Source organism: Nicotiana tomentosiformis, chromosome 2 (genome assembly GCF_000390325.3).
Source record: "Nicotiana tomentosiformis chromosome 2, ASM39032v3, whole genome shotgun sequence".
Taxonomy (NCBI): domain Eukaryota; kingdom Viridiplantae; phylum Streptophyta; class Magnoliopsida; order Solanales; family Solanaceae; genus Nicotiana; species Nicotiana tomentosiformis.
This window is the reverse complement of record NC_090813.1, coordinates 60,768,566-60,781,608: the sequence shown is the minus strand read 5'-3', so window position 1 is coordinate 60,781,608 and position 13,043 is coordinate 60,768,566. Positions and strand designations below refer to the sequence as shown.

At 33.5% G+C, this 13,043-nt stretch overlaps 2 protein-coding genes across 3 annotated transcripts; both read right to left on the bottom strand.

Moving 5' to 3' along the window:
• Positions 1-377: 377 nt before the first annotated feature.
• Positions 378-4,356, bottom strand: LOC104118253 (cytochrome b561 domain-containing protein At4g18260-like). Its single transcript, XM_070195429.1, has 4 exons — positions 3,911-4,356; positions 3,257-3,421; positions 1,514-1,662; positions 378-937 (listed from the first exon to the last, which is right to left on the bottom strand). Exons 1-4 carry the CDS (start codon positions 4,040-4,042, stop codon positions 547-549), a joined length of 837 nt encoding a protein of 278 aa, XP_070051530.1. The 5' UTR covers positions 4,043-4,356; the 3' UTR covers positions 378-546.
• A 1,844-nt stretch (positions 4,357-6,200) lies between these two features.
• On the bottom strand, positions 6,201-8,718 carry LOC104094624 (large ribosomal subunit protein eL20-like). 2 transcript variants are annotated; one of them, XM_070195423.1, is made up of 5 exons: positions 8,562-8,707; positions 8,343-8,458; positions 8,217-8,241; positions 7,733-7,771; positions 6,201-6,715 (listed from the first exon to the last, which is right to left on the bottom strand). In XM_070195423.1, the coding sequence occupies exons 1-5, from the start codon at positions 8,574-8,576 to the stop codon at positions 6,374-6,376; spliced, it is 537 nt and encodes a 178-aa protein (XP_070051524.1). In that variant the 5' UTR covers positions 8,577-8,707; the 3' UTR covers positions 6,201-6,373. The 2 variants fall into 2 exon arrangements, with proteins under 2 accessions (XP_070051524.1, XP_009598886.1); XM_009600591.4 differs by lacking the exon at positions 7,733-7,771 and having other exon boundaries at positions 8,178-8,241; positions 8,562-8,718.
• Between the last annotated feature and the right edge of the window lie 4,325 nt (positions 8,719-13,043).

Here is a 13,043-nt window from a genome sequence, read left to right as displayed (position 1 = left end):
AAAGATTTAAGAGTGAAATTCTTACCCAAGTCAAATGCATAAATAGTAAAATAGCCTCTTAAACTTTTTGTACCACACTTATGCTTTCGTGAAACTCCTTGATATTTTAATTTATTAATACTCTTCCATAACATAATGCTAAAAAGTTATGTTACTGGATCACATTGTCTCTTATCACGATATCTTCAAAAAAAAAAAATAATAATAATAATAATAAATATTTATACCATCAACAGTCAACACAGTAAAAACGTGAGAAATACTCTTTATCTATTTACAAAAATAATTCACTCCCTTACCATCATATTACTACCTAATCACTCTTGAGAAATCTAAAAACCATACTTTATGTTTGGGGAAGGAGGAACAAGGGGTGGTTTGAATCACTATATAAACTTCCTCCTATGTAATGATGCATTCACATAATTGGTGTCCTCAAATAACAATACACCAAAATCTATTATCTATGAAGTGCAAACAAGAAAAAGAAAAAAAGAAAAAAAAGTGGAGGAATAGGAATTACAGTTTCCTAAAAACATGAAATATTCAAGTTTGTTGAAATAATTTATTGAGGACATTGTTCCTAGAAAAGTAAGTTCCAAGGGCATTGCTTTTCCTTCCTGATTCAGTTCTCGTTATCATCTTTTGGCCATCACTCCGAGGAACAACTATTTCCACTTGGGGTGTCATAGTTTCGACGTCATTTCCAAGAATGACTCCTTGCTTTTGTATGTATTCCCATTTGTCTTGGAAAAGATAGAAAAATCCCATGAATGAGATTTGTGCTGTAAAAATTATTGTCCAAAGGCCTATTGGCTTAGATGTTCTTTCATGGTAGGCTGATAAGCCTGTGTAGGTGTTGATAATTCCGACCAAGCATATCGTTGTTCCAAGTAGCCAATGGAAAAAGAACCATATACTTCTTCCTTTACTTCCCCTGCAGTCCAAAACAGTTCATAGTAAGTCCAGAATGAGTAAGATTTTAACATATGTAGACATGCTAAATGTGTTTTGGTATATGTATATATAATTCTGCGTTGAATGCAATAATTCCATCTGAACCACTAAACCAGCCTCTATGTCGACATACTCATGTTGTCATTATATTTGTTCCGTATAGGTATAAAGGTCAAAGGATGTAACTTAACAGTCAATAACATATTATATAGGTTGAAAATCATGCAAAATCGGGGCTCAAATTCCAATATAAACAAAAAACCTTTCATGATCTTTTTCTGTCGCCATAAATTTTGATTAGAATTATATATATGATTATGTCAGTGAGAAATAGCATGTACCTAATAGAATAATTAATAAGCGTAAAAATTAACGCAAATATTACCATTGTAAAAAAATATAGCTAAAAAGGACAAAACGTACAACAAGACACTTTAGGAAATGGAATCATTTTTTCCTTTGAAAGCAAAGGTACTATTTTTCCTACGTAGTATATTTGATAATTAGTCCTAATTCTTCAAGGTCTACTGGTTGTGCAAAAATTAAGAAATGTTACCTCTTAGGCCGGCGAAATCCCATAAGAAATTGGACATAGATGGCAATATAAAGGGCTAAACCTATTCTTTGGTGATTGTTGTTGAACAAATTCTCAAAGCTCTTGATTGATAGCACTGCTCCAGCAGTAGCCAGTAGCACTGATAGCACCTTTTCAATAAAAGAGAAAAAAAAAATGGCATTTCAATTATTGCAGCTAGAAATAAAATAGATACTATAACTTTTTAATTGTCTATTATTTAAACAAATTGTGAACTATGAAGATTGGCACTGGAATTCTCTGTGCTTGCCACACATAATTAGGGCTGCTTATCGGGCGGATTGGGCGGTTAATTACTCTTAACGGTTTGACTTAACGGCTATCGGTTTTTAAATGTATTAATCCGCTAGCCACCCGATAAGATATCGGGCGGATTGGTATCGGTTTAGCTCTTATCGGGCGGTTTATCGGCCTAATTCAATCTATATTGCGTGCGTTAATTGTTTGTTGACCGCCTAGCATACAAATTCAGTATAGGAAATTACACATTGAGTCCAGACATACATGTATGTTAACGCCTACATAAGAATGATGTAGTGTGTGATGTGGTGTAGAGTGAAAAAACAGAACACATTGTAGTCTACATTACATCCCAAAGCAGACTATGATATGATGTAATTAAGGAAAAAGTAGTTCTAATGGATATGCCACTGTAACTCTTGCTAGTTATAACATGGATCATACAAGGATATCAAATTTCATTGAGATAACTATGTGATTGCCTGGGTTTAGATGCAAAGGAACAATTTCAGTAGTTTAGCTCATTAAATATAATGGTATCTAAGCTTTTATTAATATATTCATAGCACAAACGAAGCAAAATTATAATAAATGTGCGGTCCTTCCCTTTGTTTCTTGTTCATTTCTCTTAGAAAGGTAACAACATATTAATAATTAACACAAAGGCTGTGCTGGAGCCATATTTACAATTTTAAAAAGCAAAAATATGAGCTTGCTCTTCATACTAGGGCACTAAGATAGAGTGCTGGAAGTCGACGAGATAGAGTATTGGGGGTGGCTGCTGGAGTGCTAGTTGAATTTCTACTGAAGCTGGTTGAATTATGGTCGAGTAAAGAGAACTATAATTCTGCTGGTGGCTGCTGGCTGGAGTTTAGGCATTAGGGTTCTGATTATTTAGGAATTAGGCGTTAGAACTTAGAGATAGAGTATTGGAAGAAGTGGAAGGGTTTTTGATATTTAATATATATATATATATATATATATATATATATAATGGGTTAACGGATTATCCGTTAAGAAAATTGAATAATCCGCCCCCAAACCGATAAGCCGTTAATAAAAAAATTCAATCCATTCCCCGTCCGTTAAACCGTTAACCCGATACCAATAAGCCATTAAGCTTCGGTTTCGGTTCGGTTTTCGGTTTCGGTTCGGTTTTGAACACCCCTACGCATAATGGCCATAATCATAGTCAAATCCGTTTTAGTTATACTCGCACCAAACTGTGGGCTCACATAAATAAATTTTGAACTTTATAACCCTTACCATGATTAAAGTGCACATATGATAATTACGTAGCAGAACAAAGTAAAGATCAATTTATGATTATTACTTGTCATGGCTCAAAAAAGATGTTCTTCTTTTGCTTTAATTTCAACAATCTCAATTTATTGTCCCCTAATATCCGAATCCTTTCTTTAAAAAAAATCTAAGAATTAGAATTAAGAGTGAAATATTATATACCTGAAGAATTCCATGAACATAGAAGAGAACTCTGAGTCTTGTTGGGCTACACTCTTCTGTGTTGGACAGTCTTATTGTGAGTATTCCAGCAGGCATCAAGAATCCCATTGAAGCCCATAACAACAATCCATGAATTTCAATCTCAAATATCCTATGAGAACTCACCTGCAACAATTTACATTACTTGTCAAATTATCATTCCTTGTTTAGAAAAAGCAGAAAAGAAGATAAAAAAAATAGGGAAAGTAAAAGATTTTCCTATGTCCCCTATTTGGTTTCTCAACTTATCATAAACCAAACAAGTGAAAGGAAAACTTGCTCACTTTCTATTCCTTTTCCCTCTCTTCCTCTCTCTCTCTAAACAATGAACAAAACGCACTCAGAGGCTGATGCAATGTAATTTCCAACTAGTTCAACTGAAATCGGTGCGCTTTATACAAAGTACAAATATATATGTGAAAATTTCCTAAAAATTAAAATATATATTACTTAAGTTTTGAACCCATAATTGCGACAGGACAGCACAATGAATTCAATCGTGAGAAAATGCAATGAATTCAATCGTGAGAATATGAATATTAAACTCAGTACCATTTAAATCATAAATCCGCCTGAGTACCATTTAGTATTTTGGGGGGTTATTGTTGATCATACCTTGTGAACATGCTGGTTGATGCTTATTAACTGGCTGTTGAGTTGAATCTCTTCATTGGATAAACAAGCAATGAAATGGGGAAGTACAATAAAAGCAAAGACAGCAGAAATGTTTGAAGATGACAGCCTCATTCTAGATTCCAAGAAGAAGAGAATTCCAAGAACATCTTTAGAAGTGCAGCTATTTCAATACTGAGAAATCTGAATTCTCAGAAAAGTTGGTACTTGATGGAAAAAGAAACTTACGATAACAAATTGTTTGTTGCAGTGAGAAATGGACTTTTAAAAGCATGCAAGCAATTAAAGGACTCTTTTAAAGATTTTTCCACTTTACGACATTCTTAGCTTTTTATCGCTTTTTATATATTTCTAATGACAAACAAGGATAACCAATTGACTTTATTTAATCTAGGTTGTAATGATGGGCATGATTTCTAGATTAGACTAAAGACATTTTGGTATTCTCTACGAGGATGTGCCTTTTGTTTTTTGTATAAAGAAGCTACTTTCAGGTCATTGAACAAAAGTTACTTTTGATATACTAAAGGTTACTACAGTAAATATAGGAAATAGAGTATGGGGAAATTCAAGGAGGGAAAAGAACTGAAAAGAAGATAAAGAGAACAAGAATATTAAGAGTGAGATTACATTTATGAATGAAGTTGAAAATTATGGCTTTGGATTAGGGTAATAAGTTACCATAGCATAAGTCATAAGCTTAATCAACATTCTCAAAATGCAAGGGGATTGATAGAGACACAATTATAGCTAGAGAAGAATTTTAAATGTGCAGTTAAGAGTAACACCACAAATTTCAATCATTTGGATTTATGGGACACATCACATTTCTAACCAAAATTTGAACAAACACCAAACATGTGATTTCTTCACAAACATGTGATTTCTTCACAAACATATGATTCAACTAAAGCTTGATTAGCAAGTTTTTTCATGTCAGTTTATGTCAAAGTTTCAGTACAAGACAGGTCAACAGTAGAGAAAGATAATGATTTTTGCATACTATGGTGGTAGACAAAAAAAGTGCTTTTCGCCCCACTGTAATCATATACCAAAGCTTCTTTCCTCACATTCATAATAATGGTTCCCAAACTGTACGATTTAAATGCATTTACATATCAATCAAATTACCAATTTTTTTTTTTTTTTTTTGCATATCAATATCAATTAATGTTTATCATAAAAATTATTGGTAATTACCTGCATAGAACTTAAATTACTTTCAAAATCAAGCTCTTTAACTCGCTCCATTCAACACCCGAGCATATTTCGCTGTTCTATAGTTCATATCCAAATCATTTTTGCTCAACAATATTTCCATGTTTCAGTTTTATATAATTTCTGTATCTGTTTTAAACTATTCTAAAAAAATTTAAGTAATTCGTCTCCGTATTTCACTTAAAAAGTTGGTCAAATGAACTTTGGGAAAATGAGAAATTTGAAAGTAGAAAAAAAGGATATCCTTATAGTATCCTTTAGATAGACGAGTGTCATGGCTAATGGCTTACTTTTACTTTATATTTGAGTATACCTTTTCCATATTCCATCTTTGAATTCGTGATTGAGGTTGGTGGAAATAACTGGCAAAGTATATAAGAGGTTATTTCATCTGTGGCATGTCAAAGATTGCTGCTAAAGTAGAGGATCGGCAAAAGTTGTCTTTTGTTGGAGTAATTATGGATTTATATGTAGTAGATTTTCATATACTATATCATTTTGCAGCAAATGGAGAGCATCTTGACATCTATCTGGTTTGGTGAGAGGTCACATCCATGTCTTAACTTCCATTTTGCTATGCATGCACTTCCCTACTTGCACTAAAACTTCTACCCAAAATCCTTTTAAAAGGCTGACGCCTACACAAAAAACCAATATACATATAAAGAAAGAACTCACCTTTAATGCACTAAATGAATTTCACATATCAAGTCACCTAATAATAATTATATGAAGATGTCCATAAAAAGTGAAATCAGTGTCATATACAATAGGTTGATTGTATAAAAATTCTTTACAAAACCAAAACCGATACCAGGCTACCAAAATGATAGTCTGTTTCAAATTTTGTTGCAGGAATTTTTTGGTCGATCACCAGGTGCGCATGATCAGTCCCAACCGTGGGCAAATATCCTAAAACCCAAAAACAATAAGGGCAACATACATTAATGCTAACAAAATCATATATTAGCTAGTCCTGATAAGGTATGATTGTTTCAGTAAATCTTGTTTTAAAAACAGGAAGGTGAACTTTGCAAAACTGAACTAGCAATAATAAAACCAAACAAAATAGCATGCTTGAAAATATTCTAATATCCACCATCATTTTGATCAGAACAAAAAGGGAAAACCGTCTCTCTATCACAATGAATCTTAAATCAACTCAACTAAATCACAAAAATTGCAGAAATCAGAAGTTGCTTCTCAATGCACATGTGACCAAACATGTTACATGAACAAGTTGGGCCTGGTAGCCTTGTATGTGGTCTTGAGTTTCCTGCTAGGTGGCCTGACTTTCTTGAACACCAAGGGGAACTTGATCTTGGAGTCATGGAACTGCTTTGTGCTCTCCCTCTTGCAAAGCTTAGCTGGAATGGTGGCTATCTTTATGATCTGAATGCAGTGATGGCGAACTCTGTGGCGAGAAGCCATCTCAGTGTACATCTGCTCAACCGCACCATTCAGTGTGGTATCACGGTACTCCTTGTACATGTTATGATACCCAGTTCTACTCTGGTAACGGAGCCAAATACCATAATTCTTTATTTTTGTTGGGTTCTTCTCAAAGATCTAAAAAAGTTAAGCACACAATGTTATTGAGGAAGTTCAATATAACATTTATAGTTAAAGGAGACCGGGGAGTTGCTGAAAGGAAACCCTGCTCACGGGGACATGAAAAATAATTCATGAAAAATGAATAAATATCAGTAAATGTTAAAATCACCACCTCAAATTTACACAGTGCAGACAGAGCAACAACCTATTTGCATGAATGAGCACGAGCATAGGAATAAGTTTCAGTTGGACGTTAAACTATCCAAGACCCCCAACAACTTATTATCCACCGCTCCCCTTCTCAAAACGATTAGCAATGATAGGTAAAACTAAAGAACTACCGATATAGTGTATGTATGTTGTACAACAAAGCCTCAATCCCAAGCTAGTTGGGGTTTTGTTCCATTTGCCTCATTTGAATATTCAGTAACTTAAGATCTCTAACACTAGAAGTTCTCTAGATTTGCTTCTAACATAGACTAGAAAGATTAAAAAGTCTCTAAGTCATTATTAGACCCGCTATAAACTTAACAGCACGACTAGACCTCAATTCCAGTCAGCTGGTGCCGCCTATATCAATGTTTCCTATTCTTTTGCTAACAATTTTGCAGATATGGCTAGAACCTTAAGATTGAACAACTGGACCAATTTATACAGAAGGTTTCTACCAAGTTATTGCAGCATTTTTCAACATCCTATGGCAACTTGGAATTCCTATTGCACAGTAAGAGAAGTCCCTTCTCTCCTCTATTGAGCTTAGTGGAAATCTTCGTTAAATTTAACCCTAAACTTCTCTCCAACTTATTAGAGGTAAGGATCATGATTGCAATGCATGTTCACCCAAGCGTCATACATTGGCATTGCATTACCCGAAAGAACAAATCAATTATAATCTCAACAACTAGAACAAGAACAAAACAGACCACAGACACAAACATGCACCAAAAATTGCTATAATTAAATGACTAATCACCCATTTCTAATACATATAATCCAAAAATACACATATAGAGATACGTAACCTCATCATACCTCATTAATAGCCTGCATCTGACCATTGCTCTTCTTAACCTTCTAAGCTTACTCAAGTAATACCTTCTCTCCTCTTTTGAGCTTAGTGGAAGTCTGCCTTAAAGTTAGACCCTTAACTACCCTCCAACTTATTACCCACCCACCCACCCCCAAAAAAACCACTGATTTTCTACATCACCCTCTCCTGAGCTTACCAAATACTACAATCCAACCACCAATTAGAAGTACGGATCCTGATTGCAATGCATGTTAATCTAAGCTTCATAGATTTGCATTGTGTTACCCTAAAGAACAAATCAATTAGAATCCCAACGATTAAAACCAGAAAATAACAGACCAAAGACACAAGCAGGCACAAAAATATCTAATGATTAAATTACTAATCACCATTTCTAATGCAAACAATACAAAAACACACACTTAGAGATACGTAATCTCATCATACCTCATTAATAGCCAGCATCTGACCGTTGCTCTTTTTCACCTTCTTAAGCTTCCTCAAGTAATACCTTTTTTATTTTCAAAATAATCAAACAAAACCCAATTAGCATAACAATTTACCAGCATAAAAACATTAAAGAAGATCAAGAGGAAATAAAACTGTAAATACCAGAATTTGGACTTAGCACGAACTTCATTGGTAGCCCATAACTTCATACGATAAATCTTGGGATGCTCATCTGTTTCAGAGGGCAGAGCTCTCCCGACAACCTGGTACTGATGGAACTGCAATCATGCCAACAAAACACCATTGTTTGTTAAAATCTTGAGAAGTCAGATAAGAAATGCAGAATCTTGAAAATCCACTTAAGAAAAAAAGAGCCTTTACCTTGTAGTTCACCATTTCTGCACAGCTCTCTTTCCCTCTGCACTGCGTTCGCCGAAGTGAGGAGAAGCGAAAGGGTTTTGATGTTTAAAGGGCCTCTATAGAAAACCCTAGTTTCAAAGGGTACTAAATTGGATTTAGAATTAGGCCATGTCTTGCTATTGGGCTTTAGAAGTTTGGACTAGATATTATGAGGTGGCCCATGAGTTAATATTAGCCATAATACTGAAAATATTATTTTTTTACGGATAATTTTCAATATTAATATTTGGCAAGATTAAGAATATTTGACTATGCATAAAATGTTCTATACAAGCAAACAATCCATACACAAAATAATATTTGATTTTCGTCCTTATGACATTTAAATTAGTCAGATACTTAGAATTATAATAGAAATTGTTGACAAACTTTTAAAAAATTTGAATCTCACAATATGATGGATACATCTGAAAAAATAGTATTAAAACATATACAAATAAAGAATCTTTCTAGCGATGAATAATATAAAGATGTTTGTTTTTAGTATTATCAGTTTTCATGAATGCGCGTCGCACATTTATAATGACTAGCTTTAGTGTACGTGCATTGTACGTGTCTTTCGCGTCAATCAATATAGAATATATACAAAATAATAAATTGGTGCATACATTGAAACAATAGCTGAATTTTAGTATCTTCTACACATGCAAAAATGATGAATTTAGTTGAATTCGTTATATAATATTTGTAACTATAAATATTTTATTATAGTTATGAGATATAAATACGTTATGTTGTTGTATCTCGCCTAATTTCTCTTTAGAATACAAGTAATATAAATTTGGACTATCAATTGACCAATGACACTAATAGCCTTTTTGGCCAAACTTCTAAAATCATCTTATTTTGAAAGGTGTTTTTCGCAAAAATACTTTTTAAATAAGTACTTTTGGTAAGAAGCAACTTGTGTTTGGTTAATTAATTTGAAAAGTACTTTTTAGCAGTAATTAGTATTTGGATAAACTTTTAAAAAGTGCTTTTAAGTGTATTTTTCTCAAAAATATTTTTTGAAAAAAATACTTTTAGGGAGAAGCTATTTTTTCCGCTTCTTGAAAAATTCTTCTGCTCCTACTCAAAAATACTTTTTTTTTCCTTTTAAAAGCTTAGCCAAACACCTTAACTTAGAATACTTTTGGTAAAAAAAAATGGCCAAAATGAAGCTTGGCCAAATAGGCTATAAGTATTTATATTATATCAGAATTTGTCTAATGGTTATTTCATCAAAATATTATAAAACTTAATTACTGAATATAAATATTTATCTAATTGTTTATCCTGTAGTGTTCTTCTACATTCCCAAATATATATATTTCTTGAAATTCTAATCTATTAAATAATAAATTTTTCGTAAAACTCTAGTCACTGAATTAGGCCGGTCTTGAGGAAGTTGTTCTTTAAAAAAGATTCTAGATCTTTATCCAATCATATTATAAATAGTTATTATTTTTCTTAATATGTTAAAAGCTTGAAAAACTAAGTAATAATTTAAAGTATTGAAAAGGAGATCTAATGCATTCCTAATGAAGCTTTAAAATTAATGGTAACTTTTTGATAATTGATTTATCATCAAGATTCTAAAACAAATTATGTAAAAAAATGAAGCTAAGCTACTTTTTTATAATAAAAGAGATTAAAAGTTTAAAAACTTGCTCGGCATAAAAAAAAATACATGGTATATATTAGAGAATTACATATTTAAAGATTGATTTTTCTAATTTAGAGGAAGGTCCAGTAAACAATATGTATTATGACTATAAATTATAAGTATAATCAATTTTTCATTTCCATGAAGAATAATAAATAAATCTTATTTAATTTGTCAAGATTCTAAAATAAATATTTTATGTAGGAAATAAATTAAAGCTACTTTTTATAACATAAGAAATTAAAAGTTTAAAAACATGTTCTGGTTTTTTTCTCGGGTGGAGTCTTTTTTTTGGTTGGGGGGGGGGGGTAATTAAAATTTTATTACCACTTGAAAATATTTACATGTATAAACAAAACACCTAAGTTTGGACAGAAGGCCCTAAACTCAGTACAAAGCTAACTCATTCTACCTATATCTTCATTCATGCTATGGGTAAAAATTTAAGTATTGCATTTCTTTTCTCATCCGTATCTGCATATAGCCTCTACAATGTACTTCTTGAATTACTTGTCTTGTGATGTCTCCGCTGCTTCTCCTCTCTTGTTGAAAGATTCTGCGATTCCTTTCTATCCACAAATGATACACTACTCGTGCCATACTAATTCTATAAACCTCAACTTTTGATCACTTACCAGTTACATGTTTTGTGGCCCACTCAACTTCTTCCTCCCAACCATATACCTGCCTTGCGATCCCCTGCCATGCTAGTAATTTTTTCCATATGTCTGTTGAGTATTTATAAGTAAAGAAGCGATGTTGATGATCCTCCATCTCTTGATCACACAAGGGACATGTTTGGTTAACTTGTATCCCCCATTTACTTAATCTGTCTTTGGTATATAATCTTTCCTGAAGTGCTAGGTAGAATATGAATATCCATTTCGGGCAGCCTTTGTTATTACAGATCAATCTTCTCCAGCTTGCTTTTGGGAACTCCTCTCGTAATTGGTTATAGATGGTTTTGATGGTGTATGTTCCTACTGTTAGAACCTTTTCTTTCTCCAAACCAGCCTCATCCAGATACTTTGTAGCATGTAATATCATGTACTATCTATGAGGCTTGCTTAGCTTCCACTGTCCAAGGAACCCTCCCTTTTATATAGTATGCATGCACTCATAGTATCCACAATTTATCCTTCTTTTTGCATACATTCCATAAGTATTTCAGCAAGGTAGCTTTTTTCCACACACTCATATCAGTGATGTTAAGTCCCCCCTGTCGATTTTGGTCTGCACAATTTGTCCCACGCCACCAGAGCTTTCTTACTTGTATTTGTATCCCCTGTCCAAAGAAATTTCCTACATATGGATTTAACAGATTGAACAACTTTCTTTGGTAAAGGAAAGATCTGCGACCAAAAGGATTGTATAGCAATCAATACACTCTTTATCAATTATAATCTCCCTGCATAGCTCAAAAACTTCACAGTCCATTGTTTCACTCTCCCAAGCATTTCATCCAATAGAGACTGACATTGACTAACTGATAGTCTTTTTGAACTCAAAGGCACTCCAAGGTATCGAAAGGGAAGTTCACCTATTATAAAATCAATTTTCTGAAGGATCTCTTGTTGTGCATCTACTGATACTCCACCAAAGTACACACAGCTTTTGTTTTGGTTTGCAATATGTCTTGAAGCTTTTGAGAAATTCTGGAAGCATTCATACAACAGCTGTATAGATATCACATCTCCTCGATAGAACAAGATCAGATCATCTGCAAAACTGAGCTGAATGATACTCAATTTTTCACACCTAGGGTGATAGTTAAAATATGACTGCTTTTTTAGTTTTTTCAGTATCCTTGTCAAGTATTCCATTGCTAAAATAAAAAGTAGTTGAGATATTGGGCCACCTTGTCTCACTCCTCTCTTAGCTGCAAATGATACAGTTGGACTTCCATTGATAGTTATGGAATATAACATTGTTCTAATGCACTCCATGATCCACCCTATAAACTCTTTAGGGAAGCATAAGCCTATAAGTACTTGTTCTAGGAATACCCATTTAAGGGAGTCATACGTTTTCTGCATGTTGATCTTGATCATACATTTAGGCGAGATCCCTTTCCTACCATAACCCTTTAGTAACTCATGGCTGAATAGGATGTTATCTGTCAAAACTCTGTCGGGGACAAAAGCTGCTTGGCTATCATCTACCAAAGTATCCATCACTTGCATCAATCTACTTGTTAACATCTTGGAAATAATCTTGTATAGTATGGTATAACAGGAGATTAGCATGTATTCCCTGATCGAAGCTGGATTCTTAACTTTGGGGATTAAAGTAACTGTTGTAGTGTTTATTGGCTTATACATCTTTCCCGTACTAAAGAAGTCCAGTACTGCTTTTACAATCTCTTCACTAGTGATATGCCATGTTTTTTTTTTTTTGAAGAAATATGCATTGAAACCATCCCCTCCAGGTGCTTTCATGTCATCAATCCCTTTCGGTGCTTGAATTACATCCTCTCTTGTAAAAGGAGTAACAAGTTGTAGCTGCTGGCTTCTAGTAAGAACTATTCCATTCTTTATCCACCCAGGGTGAATAGCAGGTACACTTTGACTTGCATTCCCTAGTAGCTGTTTGTAAAATCTAATTACTTCATCTTCAATACTCTTTGGATTTGTAAGCACATTTCTATTACTATCTGTGAGCTTAGTTATTTGATTCTGCACCTTTCTCCCCTTCATGCTAGCAAAGAAATATGCACTATTTGTATCCCCCAATAGCAGCCATTGTACTCTGGAAATCTGTTTATAAATTGATTCTTCAATCTTATCCCATTTCTTAAG